The following is a 17479-nucleotide window of genomic DNA, read 5'->3' as shown; positions in this document are numbered from 1 at the left end:
AGTTTTAAAGACTTAGCCAGCTCTAGAAGTATTTTCAGACTGGGGAGAATTATGGCTATTGGAAGCTGTCAGTGATGTAGACTGGAACAGAAGGCCTGGAGCAAGTGTGGGGTCTGCAGCGATCCCACCTGAAAGCCACAAGCTCCCATTATCAGGGGACAAAAACTGCTGTTTGTCACTCTTGCTTCTTCACACCTCCTCCACATTGCTATTTCCTCTGCCTCCTTCCTGCTTCATTCACTGCTCCATCTTGGCCCAAACCACCCTCCCAACTTCTGCTGCTGCACAGCCGTCCTTGAACACTAAGGTCTTGAACATTCAGCAAGCCACACCGGTGAAGCCAGCACAAGACACAAGCAAGGCAGACTCTTCAGAGTAGACATGAGGCAAGGTAGCTGACTTCAATTTGTGCTTATGTGTATTCTTCATATATATGAGTAAGGGGCGTTAATTAGTAATTATATCCTTCAAGCAGTATTTTTTACTTGAAACAAAATGTCTAAACTGATATAAAAATAGCCTGAAACTCAAAAGGGTTGTTTCTTGCAGAGCTGGCACAGAGTTTGGGACAAAGAACATGGATCCCTTTGCTAAACTACCTGCTCACACCATTGGAAACCGGGACATTTTGTTCAGTCTTGCTGGATTTCACTGGTCCTAAACACCCCAGCTGTCACACAGGACTTGAATGCATAGAACACAAAACCAATAAGATTCACTGGAGGGCTTGGAGTATGATTTAACTACAGAAGAAACTATCCTGCGTCACGTAAAACCTTTAGTCATGTCTGACTTGAGGCAATGGCATTGACAGCTGCCAGAATTACCTTCAGTCAGAAAGAGCAGCATCCAGAAATGCACATCCCTTTGGGACACTCGTGACTGTGTGCAAAGAAGAGTCAAAAGCTATGTACCATGGCTGGGACCTCAAGAATTGGGAACTACAGCCCTGCATGATGACGGATCTTTTATTCTTCTGGGAGAAGGGAGGCCCAGGGGGCTGCAGCCTGGCTAAGGCTCCCTGGAAGGAGAAGCTGGAGGCAGGAGCTGTGCCTCACCAGCTGGCTTTGCCTCCAGGTGACGCTGGGGCAGAAGCAGCAAAGGCAGGGCAGAGCCCTTTGGAGATGAGCAGCATAGCCCCTGGAGGATGTCTGGCCCAGCTTCAGCTAGCGTGTAACAAGGCAATATATAGCCTCACCGAGGAAAAGGTTTATAAAAACACACACAAACCCTTCATCTGCAGCACCCTTAAAAGGGACAAGAAAAGCCCTGTTCACCAGCATTACAGGCAATGGGACACACAGAAGCAAGAAGAAAAGCAGTCCTCAGTGTTCTTGCTATACACACACACCCACATCCTGCAGCACTGCTGGCTTTGCTGGGGTGGTAGTGTCACAAATCAGACTGTTTAGGGATGAAGATCATCCATGCCTGGCAGACAGGGCTGCATTTTGTTGCCACTCTTGCTGTTATAACATATGCCTCTTTTAGAAGCTCTTTTAGAATCTTCTTTAGAATCTTCAGAATCCTCTTTTAGGAAGCTTTAGTTTGGGAATTGCTTGCCTTGTCCATTTCCAAACTTGGTGGAAAAAGCAAGCAAAGTCTGTGCTCCAGATGCAAGTTGTGTGGACATTGGTATATTTTTGGCTGGGCTTTTCTTGAGGAGATAGGATGGATATTTCTCAGATCTGAGGGACCTGAGTTTCAGAGAGGCCTCAATTAATCTCTGCACAAAACATTCCTTCATGGTGGTCTTGTAGGCAGTGCTTGCTTTGGCAGGATTCAGGGATGTCCCTGTGTGATCCCGAACAGTTGTCACGAAGCAAGCACTTGTGTTCATCTGGTAACACGGCACAGTGTGAGACCCAGAGCCTGGTCTGGGTTTCAGACTGGGCTTCTAATCCCATCTCCCACATTTGTAACTAAGTGCTGGGTCAGGCACTGAGATTGCTGCCTATGAGGCTTCCACTCTTCCTCTTTTCTAGGCATAAGCTGCTGCTTGTGCCACCAGCCCCTTCTGTCCTTGTCCACAACAGCCATATATCGCAAGTTCCTGGAGGAATCCCTGTCCACTTTACGCCCCACTGAGATGAGTTGCTCAAGGCACACATCTCCCCTCGCTCTCACCAGTGGGGATCCTTGTCTCCCAAACACAGCGATCTCAGCAGTGGCGTTGCACTCTCTCAGCTGCTGGGCCTCAAGTGTAATTGGGATCTCCACCGAGCTGTGAGCCTCGATAATCCCAGATGGCATAGAGCTGGAGAACCATGCAGTGGCCTCCTCCTTGTGTTCCTGCAAGGGACAGAATCAAAAGTAACTTCAGAACTGGGGAAACTTTAAACTCCTTGACATCTACCACAAGTGTGTGTAACTCACACACACTTGTGAAAGTTCTCAGGAGAAAGCAAAAAGGCAAAAAACAAGATGCAAAGTGTAGGTGCTGAGCATCCTCAGGGGGTCCAAAAGTTGCTGTGCCCATAGATACCCGCTTCTGTGCTGATAGCCTCCTTGCATCAGATTTTCACTGCCCTCTAAGCTCTCCCACTTGAAAACAAGCCAAAGACTAGAATACAAATGTCTTCTTCATGATGTTAAACTCTTTCCTAAAGTCTGTATTCAGGTTCCTGTTCTCTGAAAACCTTTAGGTTTGAATAGAAACCAGCAAGGTCTTATTCAAACCTTTTTATTCCCGTAATAACGCCCCCCAGTAACATTTGAGGGGAGGAGCTGGAGGCAAGGCCAAACCTGAGAGAGAAGACGGTAGCAGCCAGGAAGTCGCTGTCATTCACAAGGGTCAGCTTCTCCTCGCGGGGAAACTTTAGCAAGCAGTATCCTAAACTCATGACAGGGTTGAGCACTCGCAGTGCAGGAACGACGCATCTGGGCAAAGGAATGAGCCCAAGGCAATTAGAGATACGGAGAGCATTGAGAACTTTTGTCCTCAAAGAGAATGGAACGGAGCACAAGACATTTGTCAAATCAAAATTTTCACTGATACACTGATACAAATTTAATAGCCCTACAGTGATAAATCACCTTGAACTTCTTTTCACTCAAACACCTCTTGTCAAGGAGGGGCAAAGCAGAGGCTTTCAAGTGTCCAGGAAGAGCATGTGCCCTGTTCCTGAGCTGTCGTAGCAGTTTTGCCCCCTTTTTTTGCCCCCATGGACACTTGCAAGGACTCCTGTAACAGTCCCAGAGTCCATGAGCTCTGGGGGAGGCTTTCCAACAAGCACCAGTGTCCCCCCAAGGCTCAAGGAACACAAGACTCTGCTGTGTCAGTGAATATGACTCCCTTTTCTCCTACCACACTCTTGTGCTCCAGCAGTGGAGGGCATAAGGCCTACCGAGTGGGTGATCAATCTCTTCCAGTTCCTACAGCTCCCTGGATTCTTTACCCCACATGTCTCTACACTGACTGTCCCCATCTGGACTTGCTCGACAAAACTGCAGCCCATGCACTGACTGGACGGCTCTGCCTGGGACAGGGAACAGCACCAGGGAACTGCATCTCTCTTGTCATTCTACCAATGCCCTCAGCAGCACAGCAGGATAGAATTTGGCTGCAGCAAGAAGAACTTTTGGCCTCAGCTCTGAGAACATTACTCAAAAGAGCCAGAGGGAAGCAGTGAAACCTGAGCTCACTTGCCCCATCAAGGACTATATTTCTCTTTGTAAGATCTGTTGCCCTCCCCACTCCTGCCTTGAGCCTCTTCCCCACTGCACGTGCACTGTTGAAGTGAACCAGACCCCAGCTCTCAGTAGGCTGCTCACTGTGTCCCAAATCAATGTGCAGGGTGGTCACAAACCAGCACAAGTTCACCACTTGCAGGAACAAGGACAGGCAACCCTGGGGAAGTTTCTTACGTCTCAAGCACCAAAGCCCAGGCCAACAATTAATGCTATTCCGGCTCCCTTCAGAAAAGCCTAGGGTCACGCCTGGCTGTGAGAAGGGGGCATCTCACCATGGGCTGCTTTCCTAGCACTCTTCTCATGTCTACATGGGCAATTGCAGCTCATTAAGCAACACTTCTCCTTTGGAGCTGCAGCCAGGCAGCATCCGTGCTGGTGCTGGATGCACAAGGAGAGACAAGCGGCTGCAAGGAAAGCCTTGGTACCTGGCTGTGAGGGGCAGTGCCAACCACCTATTGCCAACACCAACCACGTCCACCACCAGCTCCAGCTTGTACTCTCTCACCGTGTTGGAACACAGGGTGATCTGGTAGAAGAGAAAAGAAGTGCAGCAAGGATTTGCTCGCTCCCAAAATCTCCTCACCCATGTGTGCTGTCCTCCAAATCTTCTTGCATGGTAAAGAATGGGAGGATTTTGCTGTAGTTCTTCTGCTGCTCCATAAGTAGATCACAGTCTTTGGGAGTAACAAAAGCATTCTGGCAATATCAGATTTGTTAAAGGGACTAATTTTTCACCTGAGTACAACAACATAAATGCAGAAAAAGTCTGCTGTCTTGAATGGAACGAGTCCAGCTTTAGAGTAGGAAGCTGAGGGCAAAGTGTGGCCCAGCACATGCTGGGCAGTTTATGACTGCAGAGTATTTCCTGTCCCCACTGAAGATTCCTGCAGTGAGTACAACTCATCTGCTTCCCAGGAGACGAGAAATGAGACCAGGAAGAACAGAAAACTGCTTTATACAATGATATCTCTCTCTTTAACAGCCACCTTGTGTCCTCATCCTTCCTCTGCCCACCTGCAATCAGAGAAAGTGCTCTCAAAAACATAAGAATAGCTGCAGTGCTTGACTATCTGGTACATGATTTCAGCCTGTGATTTTGGAAACAAAACAGTGCTCCTTGAGGAATATCCTGAGTAACCCAGCTAACAGAGGCCTCACGCCAGTGCAGATCTCTCCCTCAGACGATGCTCAAAGCTGGCAGCAGAGCTGAAGCCCTCCCACACTGCAGTGAAGCTTCAGCCCCACTGGTTGGACTCTTCCCATACCTTGAGGTCCTGCCATCCCAGGGCACGGATGACAGTTGTGCTGGGTTTTATGGCAAATTCCCTTGGCTCCAGAGGACCTCGAGCTTCCTTCCTCCAAGACTGGTTACTGTCTCTCTGCATCTGAGTAAAGCTGTCAACGCTGAACTCTCCTGAGCCATCCCCAGCAATGCGGAGGTTGACAGCCATGTGTGCCAGGGAGGTGTTAAACAGGCGACACTCCAAGGTGTGAGGAAAACCTAAGAAAATGACACAAATAGCCCTTCAGGCATCAGTGTCTCATGACTCCTGGTGGGAATATCCTGGTAGGATAAAACCATGCTTGCATTTTGCCTCTTTGTTATCTCAACTACAGCTCATTGCAGCAGATATATGGCTTGGATGGCCAGCTCTGTGTGGAGGAGATATCTCCCACAGCCTGCTTAGCAAGAGTCATTTGAACACAGATGGCGAGGAAAAACCAACTGCAGGCACAGCCCAGGGCTTCTCCATGCCCTTCAACAGTGGTCACTGCCAGCTCCAGCAGTGACTCCATCAGGGAGGCAAGAGAAGCACCAAAAGGACAAAAGGCACAAAACAGGCACAGGAAAGGCACAAAAAGGATGTCCCAATCCCAAATGCCACCGTGGTGACCAGATGCAGACAACAGTCAGCAGCACAGTTAAAAAAAAAACAGAGATAAAAGAGGTGCCCTCAGCTGAAGAAGCCTTAGGAATGAAATTATTTCAAGCAGGATGCATCTGCTCTCGCAGAACCATATTCCCACCTGGTGCCTTTTTCTATTGTGCCACTTATTCAAAAGGAAACAAGAATTGGCTGAACAGCAATGCTGACTTTTTATTCCTTTGGTCCTGTTTGATCTCACGATGGCAAAAGGGTACCTGAGGCACCGGCAGCCTTGGGATTAACACCCTGAAGAGGTTGTGGTGGAGGGATTATGTTCAAGTGCTCCATTCCAGCAACACACAAAGCGCTCACACTCGGGCGCGAGCCCAGGGCACACTCACCAAAGGAGACGTCACCAAAGTGGAGGGCGGGCACATTAAAATGGAAAGTCGGTCCCTTGACGCAGCCCCTGCGAGGACAAAGGCAGAGAGGCAGTGGCTTTGTTAAAGGGAATTGCGAAGACTTCGGGTGTCCTTCGGGAGGGTGTGGATAAAAGCTGCTCTCAGAGCCACCCTGCATTTCAAATCAACTCAGCAGCTTGTGCTCAGCACAGCACCCATGTGGACAGGAGGCAGCCAGAGCAAAGTGCTCAGCAGCTGACAGACTATGTGGGACAAGCCCTCAAGCTGCTGTGGTCCTGAGAAGTGAGTTTTACTTCTCCTATCATCACTTTTCTTCCTTTTTTCCCACCTCTACCCTTTGCTGAGTGACGATGTTCACCTTTGCAATGGCTCGAGCCCACGGGATGATGCCCATGTCCTTGGGACAGTTCCTGCTACACAGTTGCCTGTCTCCCACATCAGCCCTTTCCTGGCTGTGGAAAGGAGGTACCAGAGCACTCCCTGCTCAGGAGCTGGGAGCACAGCTTGTCCCCCACAGCATGACCATGAGAGGTGAGGTGAGGCTGCTGCTGCCCATTGGTGATGGATTATTAAGGGAAGTTTTGAAAACCACTGCTGCTGCTGCTGCTGCCAAATCACCCAGGCTGGCCCATCTCCAAAGCCCTGGGGGCCTTGCTGGCTGTTCAGGTGGGACATCCCAGAGCAGCTACTGTCCAAAGCTGATCCATCCCACTGCGGGCCACAGCCTAAGCAGGAGACATCCCTGCAGGGAGTAGTCACTCCAGCTCCCGGGTACCCACACAGAGCAGCAGGCACCCCCACACTAAAGGGATGCTACAACCAGAGCCAAGATTAGGACCTCAGGCAACACCTGTTTTCTCTGCTCCACCACAGAATGAGGTAGATGGGAGATATTACCCAGAGACAGCCACAGATGTGCTCTGCAAGCTCCCAAAGCACTCCTCACCTGATAGTCAAGGTCACGGGTTTAGGGGATCCAGTCACATGGAACCGGAATTCTTCCTGGAACTCCCCCAGCATGGTGGGACAGAAGAAGATCTGGATGGCCTGGAGACTGCCCGGTGCCACGATGCCCTCCTGAGGCAGGAAGGTGAAGCAGGAGCCCATGGCTGTGGTTGGAGGGAGGAGGCTGAAGGGAGCCTTAATAGGCCCCTTGTTGAACAGGGTGGCCTGCAGCAGCAGAAAAGCCAAATGGAAATACACGAGGAATTTTCCTTTCCTACAGAAGCCTGAGTTACTTTCTAATTAAACGATTCATGCCTTTAGAAGGCAGAAGATGCCCTGTGCTGCTGCATGGCAGAAGCAAAAAAATACAACTTTGAAATACAACTTTGTACGGCTTTGGCTTTTTTCATGCAAAGCAGTGATAACCTTCACAAAACAAGACTCACTCTGGGGTTTCCCCACTGGCAAAGACAGTCCACTTCAACCTGCAGCATAGAGGAGCTGCTCCAGGGGCATTCACCAAGTGCATTCACAGCGTTAAGGCCCTAAGAGCAACCTGAGCCATTGCAGCATCCCCAGTGAAATCAGCACAGAGATGCCGCTGCGGCTCCAGGTGTGCCCAACCCCACCACGGGCAGGGCACATTCACCTTCCATTGCTGCCAACCTGTTTACTGCATGCGGGAAAAACCAGAAGCAAAGATGTGAAAAGTTCCTTTGCTTCCTTCCCGGAAACACCTGGCTCTTTCTAGAGCCAGAGGCACAGCACGGCTGAAGTGTGGTGAGGGACTGGCCAGCAAGGCAAAGCACTGCCAAGCCCTTTGACCAGTGCTGAGCCAGGAGGGTGGATGGCTTTCCTCTGACTCCCAGGAACAGGTAGGAGGGATTTGATTGAAAACTGTTTGCAATGGACTGGAATTCAAATGCAGGCAGTGTGTTCCAGCTGCTTTTGGACAGCCCAAGCACAAAGGTGATTTGTGTCTGCAACAAAAGCCACTGAATATGCAGCTTTTTGACCTGGTGTTGCTTTCATGTGTCAAGCCGTTTTGCAGCAAGCCTCCCAGCTGATCTCCAAGAAAGGCTGCCCGGAAGAAGGGATTGGGGTTTCATGAACAACAGACACATCTTTCTGACCTCATCAGAAAGATCCAGGTTCCAAGAAACCCCCCAAATTTGACTGTTATCACAAGTGCCCAAGTTGCCCGGAATTGCAGAGGTCCGTTAGGCTCACTGCTACCTCAGGAGCCACCAGGATCCACCCCAACCCTGCTGCTCACCTCATATCTGTGGGTTGCTCTGACCAAAACCCCGACGACATGCAGTTCCTCAAAGCTGAAGCGGAGCTGGGGCCCGAGGCCTTCCCCTGTGAGGTGCAGTGGCAGCCTGTTCTCACGACCTGGGGAGAGATTTCTATTTCAGTACAGTAATTCCTTCTGCTATCCTGCATTTTCCAGGCTGCCTTAGTGCTAGCCCCTGACTCTGAGCAGCATGGGACCAGCTCCTGATGTTCCAGGAGACGATAGGGACCCTTCTCTTTCCCTCAGGATATATGGTACACTCATAGAGACCATCCTTTCTTCTACCCCTATGTTGATAGTGGAACTTCAGGGAATGTCAGCAATTTTGTTCTTCCTCCTTCTGGGTGCACCTCAGAGAGTGTTTTTCCCAAGGGATGAGGAGTACACTAAATACAGGCAGCATTCAGAAGGGCCAAGAGGGAAAATATAAAAATAGAAGAGATCCCTGGAAGCTGCAGGAACAGTGGGGATGTGCCAGCCCTGCCCTGCTGACCACGGGCCCTTCCCAGCAATCCCACAGGAGCCCAGTGACCCAGGGGAGTGTTTGTACCCCACCTTCACTGGCGTGAGAGAGGCAGGGCAAGGAGCCGTACCTGAGATGTCGCAGTAAACTGCTTGCTTATAGACCCGGGCCTCCTGGGGCTTAAAGAACACGCTGATTTCAGCCGAGCAATGCGGCCTGATCTCACCCTCCTACAGCAGAAGGAGACAGCAAAACATTTCTGTTTGAACTTCACATCTCTTGTTTTCAACCACAGTCCTGTAAGCTGTTATTTAGAGCGCCAGTGACAAGCAGGGAGTGAGTAACACTCATCAATAACCCTGATAGCAGAGTTTGGAAGCTTTAGTCAGGTTCCTGGTGCCTGCCAGGAGCCTGCAGGGCAGAAACGCTCTTTGCAACCAGCACTCTGAGCTCAGCAGAATCCAGATGACTTCTCTCTTGGCACACAAAGCCTGCTGAGGCAGGGATGGGTCAATTGACTTTATTTAGGGATGAGGAGGAAGAGGAGGAAGAGGAGAAGCAGGAAGGGAGGTTCTCCGCCATCACTTACCTTTGGCTCAAGGGAGAAAATGTCATTGCAGAACAGCATGGCATCTTCTCTCACCTTTGCCCTCTCACTCTGGAGGCTGCGGGTGAGAAGAGCAAAGCGTTCTTGGCCAGTGATGTCCACTTCACACTCCTTCAGAAAATCAGACAACTCGTCCTTTTTCTGCTGACACAGCCTGTGATACTGCCTGCAGCCACAGGAGAGACAAACCCAGCAGGTTGTTTAATAAGCCACATATCTGCAGAGAGAAGTGCAAGTGCAGGAGCAGCTCCTCAGCCAAGGGCTGACCCTGAGCCATGGGGCCCAAATGGACCTGAGGATCAATTTTTGCACACTCCACACTTGCAAACTCAGGAGAGGTTTCCAAAGCCAGCAGCTCTCAAAAGGAACCTCGTGGCTCAAAGCCTCCTGCCACAGCTGAGGGAGAACCCACCAGCCACCTCAAGAGGCTTTTCCTGACACACAACTGCTTGGGGGAGGCAGGTAGAGATAGGATGGTTTACTTACCCATGGCCATTCAAAAGCACCAAGATCTCCTGAAGCCGTGGGTTAGTTTTACCTTGGGCAAGGGATGTCACTTAAACGGATCTTTCAAACCCACCTGAGTTTCAGCTGATCCTCCTCTCCCTGAGTACCGACAGCCTTCCACTGGAAGCACGCTGTGATATCACTCAGGTTGTGGATGAGCACGGTTGCGCGGTTTGACAGTGTGATGTACGTCTCCTCAAGTGTCACAGTATTCCTGTCCAGCTTGATGTGCAAATCCACAGCTCTTCCAAGAAGGCTTGTGTGGGTGTCTTCACCTGCAACAAAGCAAAGGGGAGTCTTTGCTCAGCTCACTGACTGATGGAAGCACAAGGGACAGAGCAAACCACAGGTCCCAGAAGAAATTGTCACAGCTTTTAGCTGAATGAGCAGCTCCATGGGTCAGTACATCTATCACAACCTGAGAGCTGCATGTGCACAGCACGAGGATGTCCTGGACAACCTGCCAGCATTTCACCCTCTAGAACAGACCCCAACCAAAGGCTCCCTCATTTCCAGAGCTTTCAAACCTTCATTTTTCCCAACCAACTCGTGGGATTTGTCTGGCCTCAGACTTCAGTACCAAGCTCACCATTCACCAGGTGAGTGTTTCCCAGGCGAGATGTAAACAACACGTATCAGACATGCTCTCTAGAAATGGCATTTCTGTGGAGCCCTACAATGATGTCAAGATGACAGACTACATGACTACAAACTAGATGACTACAAAATGAACACCATGCAAACAATCATCATCATCATCATCTCCCTCTTTAAACCCACGTCCAATCCACATCAACCTTTCTGCTTTAGAAAGGGCTCTGCTCTGAGGGATGCAGAGAGTGCCCTGTGCAGTGCCCAGCTCTCACCTGTGTCGTAGTGCACGACAAGGGACGCGGAGAAGTCACCAGTCCTCAGTGGCAGAAATTCCACTGTCACCTGCATGCTGTCGCCCACGCCCAGAGTTCCCATGGCCGGAATGACAGAGAAAGGGCTGCAAGACAGAGATATCAGAACTCTTTGGGGAGATCTGGGGATGCTATCCCTTTTGCATTCCAGTTCACTTCTGCTTGTGCAAAAAAGGAGCGAAACAACCACCATCTGCAGAAGACGGAACAGACAGGATCAGAAACAGCTACTGACTCTAGTGTGAGGAGATCCAGCCTTCACAAGATCCTGTGGGATAAAATGACCTCATCTCCCCCATACTCTGCCTCCAACTCTCTGCAATGAGGCTCAAGGGTCATTTGCATCTTGTTTACTCTCAGGCATCAGCTCCCCTTATTGACAGAGCTGGGCAAAAGTTATGGCCATGGGGATACCAAGGACCAAGCACTCCTGACATGATTTAGAAACAGAGCTGACGAGTGAGCAAAGCTGGCAATTTTGTGACCAAGACTCTCAGTACACCCTTCACCTGCACTTTTGCTAAATGCTGTGTGCAAGGAGGCTGCAATCTACTTCAAGCCCCATGGTACAGTTAGGTGCTATAGCCAATCTTTCTTTTGTACACTGGGGCCTTCACTGCCATGATTAAATGATTTGATTGTGGGAGAATCAATCTCATTAAATGCTGCCTCTCATCCCAAGGAAGACAGAAAAATTACTGCTAATTGAATTGCCTCATCTGACCACTAACACCTATTGCAGGAAGAACCCCAAATATCCTCTAATCTTAACATGTCTTACTTTTTAGTGATGGTGTAACAGCTGAAGCCCAACAGCTTTAACTGTTTTAATAAATCCAGTCTGTTAGGTTCAAGCAGCCATTACTCCATCTATGCTGAAAAATTCTGTACAGAGCCAGCGGATCACAAGCTCCATCTTTCCCTCTGTCACTGCACCCAGGCTCTACTTCATCTACTTCAATATTGAATTCCTGATGTTCAGAAACTCTTTAAATCCCTCTCAAGCAAGATCCAACATGCTCTGTAGCACTCAGTAGAAAAGCTGGCAAGCACATTACAAAAGGATACCAGACTTTATTGGGTATCTATTTTGATGGTGACAAAACACGGTCTGGAAATCCCCAAGAAAAACTCTGCATGGATTTACAAGTTCCTGCCTACACTTGTGCAAGTTCCTGCGCAGGGAAAAGGAGCAGCCTGTTTGAACAGCATCCAAGGAGCCTGCTTAAAATAATAGCTTGATCAGGCTTTGGTGGAAGCTCCTCTCAGACCCTCCCACTTCAGAGCAGAAAAGTCCTTTTGCCTTTGACCTCTGTTTTGCCAGGGGAAAAAAAAAATTCAAAGTCACTCAGCTGAGCCAGGTTAGACAGCAGGTCTGTGCTGCATTCGTGACCTCAGCTCCTACACCAAGATCACTGGCATCAAGTAACCTTCAACTCACCACCTGCCAACTGAACTGGTTTCCTTGCAGATACCGTGTCAAAAATGCATTGCCCGCTCCAGTGAGCCAACAGGAGAAACAGTTTGACAGGAACAGCACAGGCTGTGTTGTGTCCACAACCCAGTTCACACTGAGCATCTCATGAGAGGACCACGGGCAAGCCACATGCCTATTTGGCTGACAGCGGTGAGGAACCATTTCAGAAGCCGCTTGTGCCCAGGAGGGTGCAAGCTAGCTACTAACATGTTCCAGCAGCCTCCAGGAAATGTGGGACAGAGAAAGCTCAAAGGCTGCATCCTGCATAAAACATGAGAAGCAACAGCAAACCCCACATGTCCTGCCCATTCCCAGCCAGGGCTGCAGAGCAGCAGCTCCAGTGCTCTGGTTCCTTTCGTTGCTCTTTACCAGCTCCGTTACCACCCAAAGGTGTTTTGCACAAGGACAGATGAGCTGCCTCACCTCTGGGTGCTCAGCTGGTAATGAGCTTCCTGGTTACCAGTATTGCGAACCAGCAGTGTCTTCTCGGTGCTGTACTTGACGGGGCACTGCGAGAAGTCCAGCTGGTCAGGGAAATCCAGGAGGGCTCGGGTACCAATGGCCCGAATTGGCACAATGAACTCTTCCATTTCAGTGATGCAGAGGAGCCGGTGGAAATAATCCTGCAGGAAAAGAACCTGTCTCAGCAGAGGGCATTTATCCCCATCTTCAGTATGGGCAAAGAGTACGTCCCAGTTCTAGATCCAGTGCAACTCCACTGAAACCAGCAGAGGTCCTTAAAACCCAGGCCAAACGCCCTGAACCCAGCCTTGCAGGCTCACTTTTTGCTGAAGACTCCAATCTCTTGGGAGCTGCAGACTCACCTTGTTCTGCCCAGGGGTGAAGACGATGCGGACAGTCGTAAAGAGGCCCGGTGGCACCTTGCGGAAAGCATCATTGGGGCCCACCAGCTGGAAATAAAGTGAGCTCTCCAAGGTGACCTTCACCAGATGAGGAACCTGCGGGAAACACATGGAATGATGGTTTTGCCACTTGTGGAGGCAGGTGGACATGGCCACCTGTGCCATCCTTAACCACCCTCCTGCGCTCTCCTCTTCTGGCAGTGTTAAATCTCCATGTGCCAGCACTTACCTTGTCCCTGTTCCTCAGAACCACTGGTACTTCATAGACCTCCCCAGGGGTGTAATTCTGAAACACCACCTCTGGTGGGCAAGGCAGAAGTATGCTCTGCTTTGGGCCAGCTGCTGAGACCTGCAAGAAGAGGCAAGAGAGAGCAGGGAGAGGTTCGGCTGCTGGCAGGAACATTCTGCTCTGATCCCCAGTGAAGTACAGACTCTGGGTGAGTGCATCTGCCCAGGCCACACTGGGGAAACAGTGGCTCTTCCACCTCTGCCCTGGGCTGATCAAACGCTCCTGGACCGAACTGAGCAGGCTCATGCCAAGCTGCTCTTTTGACACCATCCTCAAATATCACATCAAACAGCAAGGGCACGGAAAGGCTACCTTGTGATGGGAGCTCTCATGCTTGTCTTGAGGCTGGCCAATTGGAGGCAGACGCTGGACAATTGGAGGCAGACGCTGGACAATTGGAGGCAGACGCAACTTCTTAGCTCTGGCCAGCCTCTGCTTGGTGGTGAGAGACATCTCCTTCTGGAAGGCAGAGGGGGTCAGCTGAAAGGCAAAACACCAGCAAGAGCCTCAGAAATGCCCTTGTTCACAGAGGCTTTTCTTGGTCACTTGCTACTGATGAATAATTTGTGATCTCATTGTCTAGGACAGTTCTGGAAGGCCAGTGAGTTACCTGCTGAAATACTTAGCATCGGTAAATTAATAACACAGAGTGCAATGCACATACTCCAACCACATGGCTCTGTCCCATTGGCTTCCCCGTGATTTGATGTGACACGTTCGGGGATTTCTGCTCTTTGGGCATTTGTTTCCTCTTTAGTGTCATTTCATGGAGGCAGTGACCTTTTCAGAGAGTGGGAAGGAGCTCTCAGAACTCCCCTAAATCCATCCCTGCACAACACTCAAAACTCACAGCGAGGAGGGAGCACTGCTGGGTGAGTCCAAGAGACACAAGAAAGCAAAGTTGTACCAAGAGGGAGGTGGGCAGGAATGTGTCCAAGGTTTAGTTCTCTCTGTTAATTAGCATTTGTGTTCTCCTCCTTGGCTCACAGACCCCTCCACAGCAGAAACCAAAGGGATCTCCTTGACAGAGCCTCAGCACTGGGGCATCTTCAGTCAAGTGAGCTCCAGCCACCCAGGGGACCTTTATGGCCCTGACTCCACTGCTGTCTGCAGGGCTGGATCTGTGCCCCACACAGGAGATGAGAGACAGCAGCTGGCTTGGAACCTCTTCTAGCTGGGACCAGCCATGTCTCTCAAGGCTTTGGGCAGAGTTGGAGCTTCCCCCGTCTCACATGCCCGAGGGCAGGTTGGTCAGAGCAGCACAGGTGAGTGTCCAGCCTGACAGAAGGAATTACTGTGACAAAGGGAAAGGGAAAGCAGCACGTGCTCAGGGTTTCAGCTTTACATTGGCTGAACCTGGCTTAACTTGGCTCCGGTGGCACAGCCAGGCAAGGTGCTGGACTGTCCCTGAAGCAACACACGGTGTTCCCTACTGCAGCAGGACAGCCCCCACCGACAGGAGCACGGCACAGAGAGGTGAGGAGGGGGTCTGCAACTTGACAGTGCTGCTGGACAACAGGCAGGGCAGGGAGAGGAGGGACATGAGAGGAGTTTCCAGCCTCAACACTGCTCATGCCCAGTCACAGCAGGTACTCACAGTAAGAGGTTTCTCTGCCTCTCTGGCCAGCAGTCGAGTGCGAGGTTCCGCTCCTCTGCCCTGGAATCCAGAGGCCATTCTGGAGAATGTCTTGGCTCACCTGGAAAGAGCAACAATGGAACTCTGAAAGTCCACACTCCCATTCGAGGCAGACCCAAAGGATACATTGCTGTCTCCAGGCTGTGGCATCCTTCAGAAGTGAAGAACATAAGGCCACCCCACCCTGATTCATCATGAGACCATATTTAAGTGGCTGAGTCTAGGTTCAAAGAAGTCAAAGCCCAGGACAAATAGACCCTGAAACATAGCAGCCTTTTGCTTTGGGTGCAGTCCCATGAGCCAGTAAGACTTGTCAGAGCATCGTGGCACTTCTCATCTCCCACCTTTTCCCTCACTTTGGGAATCCCATTTTCTGAAATTATTAACCAAATCTCTGTTAATGTCCAAACTGTCCTTTCTTATGCTTTACAAGATTTTGGTGGGAACAGAAGGAAAGTGAATGCCACACGGCTGCCTACCTGGCTCAAATATCTCAGCTGCTTCAGCTGCTCCTCTGACTTGTGAGGAGGCGGAAGACAGGTAATTACCTTGGACAGGTAATCCCCGCTTTGAGAATTCACTGCTCACTGCTCACTCTAACTGCTGGAAATTAGCCTTCACGTCACCAAATGCTGCTTGAAGGCTGCAGACAACCTGCGAGATCAGAGTCCAGGCAAGGACTGCCAGTGTGAATGTGCTAACATCAATGCAACAGTGACTCATTGTGACCTCATGGTGGTTCCACAGAGATCAATGGACCTGGGAGACCACGGACGGAACCCAGAACGGGGCGGAACCACACCTGTGCGTGCATTTTTTTTGCACTGCAATTGAACTGTATTTGCTTTTGATCTAAAGTTTTTTCCTCTTCATTCTGACGATTTTTTCTTTAGGGTTTGTTGGTTTTTTCCCCCTCCTTTCATTTTTGACAGCCAGTTCAGTGGAACAGAAGTAGCTGCTTCAGGAGCCCTAGTCCATCTCAGTAGGGTTGTCTTGTGGTTTTGAGGTCTGAGTTTAAGAACTTCTTGCTCAGTGACTGATTCTACTTAGTTTAAAGTTACATCAGTTGAGAGATGAAAATAGGGCTTTTTGTTTGCTTGTTTGGCTTGATTTTCCGAATGCTTGAAGCACTAGAACTCAAGATACCTCATTTTGTTACAAAACAGTTTCTTAATTGTGTAGAACAGATCAAAGGAGAGACTGTGTAACTTGATGGACCAGCAAGAGGTGTACCTCTCTGTTGATATGCTGGATGAGAGTTGGAGCAAAAACAATCTCATACAGTTCAGATTTGTCCTACACATGCTTCCAAGTTTTGAAGATGGGTCAGATGTGCACCTTTCAATTTATGTGACTTGTGGTGTTTCTGGGAATTTCTCATTCTGGTGGCTTTCTAGGCTTTTGATGAGTCCTTCCTAGCAGTGGTGAATCTCCAGTTCTCTTCCATACAGCAGGCCAGTACTGACCAGTTCCCCAAGTGGCTTGGAAACTACAATGTTATGCACATGTCAAGCTAGGTATGTTCTTCAGGAGTCCAGGTCTAGGTCAAAGATGGAAGCATCTGTGTTACCCAGACTCAGGGCTGAGAATGAGGTGCCTCCCTATGAAATTGGCAACAGCATCTAAGAGAAGTCAGTCTAAGTGAGAGAGAGCTGCTCTTTAGAAGCTTCTAACTGAAAGGGTCAAACTTAAAAGTGCTCCTCTCCCTTCATGTGTGGCTGAGAGCAGCTCTGAGGCCAAGGACTTGGGATTACTGACCAGAAGCTACTTTCTGAGCTCTAGTGGGTAAAGCACTGTGGTTGTAATGGTGCTTTGGGTACTGTGCTGACCTGCCGCCTTTCAGACGGAGCAGTCCAATGGTCTAGAAACAAGTGAGAGAGTCTGAGAGCTCAGAGCACGGTAGCGAAGAAGAGCTGACTTCTTGCCTCCTATTTGGAACAAGTTTGGGCCAGGGTGAGAAGGGTATTTTTAAGCGTGTGAAAAGAGAAGCAGTTCTACTATCAGGTCTCCTTTTCTCTGGGATGTACTAACCTTAGAGTTCCTGATCAGATTGAAGTGCTTCATCGTAATTTGTACTAGTAGACCTGTAGTTTGGAATCTGATATTGTAGCAGAAAAATACATTTTTTTTACCTCCCTAAGGAGGAATTGCAATGTGTGGTTTTTTAATTCCATATGGTGCTGGAGATGCATTTGATAAGATCTGCTGTCTATTATATTTTAGGTGTCTGTTAAGGGTCTTTGTATTTTAAGATGCACTGGCTATGTTCATGATGGTACCTGCTGTTCCTGTGGGTCTAGTCACTTCATTGTTTCTAAATTCCATTCAGGGTAGGGAGTTTAATTTCTAGGGGGCTCCATATGTTTAGTTCTGGCTATGTGGGTAAAGATTTCTTCTTCTTTAGTTCTTTGGACAGCTACATTTATGGACGCTTAAGCTAACAGGTGCTAGCTTTAAAGATTAGAAACCTGCTGACAGGATGGATTCTATGCTGGATGCTGAACTTT

General features: G+C 49.6%; 2 protein-coding genes across 2 annotated transcripts; both read right to left on the bottom strand.

The window, feature by feature from the left end:
• Positions 1–2669: 2669 nt before the first annotated feature.
• On the bottom strand, positions 2670–5144 carry LOC117001525 (hydrocephalus-inducing protein homolog). The gene is made up of 3 exons (XM_033069941.2): positions 4959–5144; positions 4119–4219; positions 2670–2880 (listed from the first exon to the last, which is right to left on the bottom strand). Exons 1-3 carry the CDS (start codon positions 5142–5144, stop codon positions 2670–2672), a joined length of 498 nt encoding a protein of 165 aa, XP_032925832.1.
• Positions 5145–5796: 652 nt separating this feature from the next.
• On the bottom strand, positions 5797–17479 carry LOC117001316 (hydrocephalus-inducing protein homolog). The gene is made up of 12 exons (XM_033069554.2): positions 14934–17479; positions 13649–13816; positions 13277–13396; positions 13009–13143; positions 12608–12807; positions 10669–10793; positions 9876–10077; positions 9278–9461; positions 8819–8918; positions 8205–8323; positions 6930–7153; positions 5797–6030 (listed from the first exon to the last, which is right to left on the bottom strand). The coding sequence occupies exons 1-12, from the start codon at positions 15009–15011 to the stop codon at positions 5817–5819; spliced, it is 1869 nt and encodes a 622-aa protein (XP_032925445.1). The 5' UTR covers positions 15012–17479; the 3' UTR covers positions 5797–5816.

The sequence above is a fragment of the Catharus ustulatus genome, chromosome 11 (assembly GCF_009819885.2).
Source record: "Catharus ustulatus isolate bCatUst1 chromosome 11, bCatUst1.pri.v2, whole genome shotgun sequence".
NCBI lineage: Eukaryota > Metazoa > Chordata > Aves > Passeriformes > Turdidae > Catharus > Catharus ustulatus.
Note: the sequence above shows the minus strand (reverse complement) of the source record. Positions and strands in the feature narration are given on the sequence as shown.

Coding starts and splice junctions, on each gene's coding strand:
- LOC117001525 (XM_033069941.2), bottom strand. CDS start 5,144: ATGGCTGTCAACCTCCGCATTGCTGGGGATGGCTCAGGAGAGTTCAGC. Junction 4,220..4,958: donor TGGGATGGCAGGACCTCAAG/GTATGGGAAGAG, acceptor CTCTTCTACCAG/ATCACCCTGTGTTCCAACAC. Junction 2,881..4,118: donor GCACTGCCCCTCACAGCCAG/GTACCAAGGCTT, acceptor TCCTTTGCCCAG/ATGCGTCGTTCCTGCACTGC.
- LOC117001316 (XM_033069554.2), bottom strand. CDS start 15,011: ATGGCCTCTGGATTCCAGGGCAGAGGAGCGGAACCTCGCACTCGACTG. Junction 12,808..13,008: donor TCACCCCTGGGCAGAACAAG/GTGAGTCTGCAG, acceptor CTTTTCCTGCAG/GATTATTTCCACCGGCTCCT. Junction 8,919..9,277: donor TTTTCTCCCTTGAGCCAAAG/GTAAGTGATGGC, acceptor CTTCTGCTGTAG/GAGGGTGAGATCAGGCCGCA.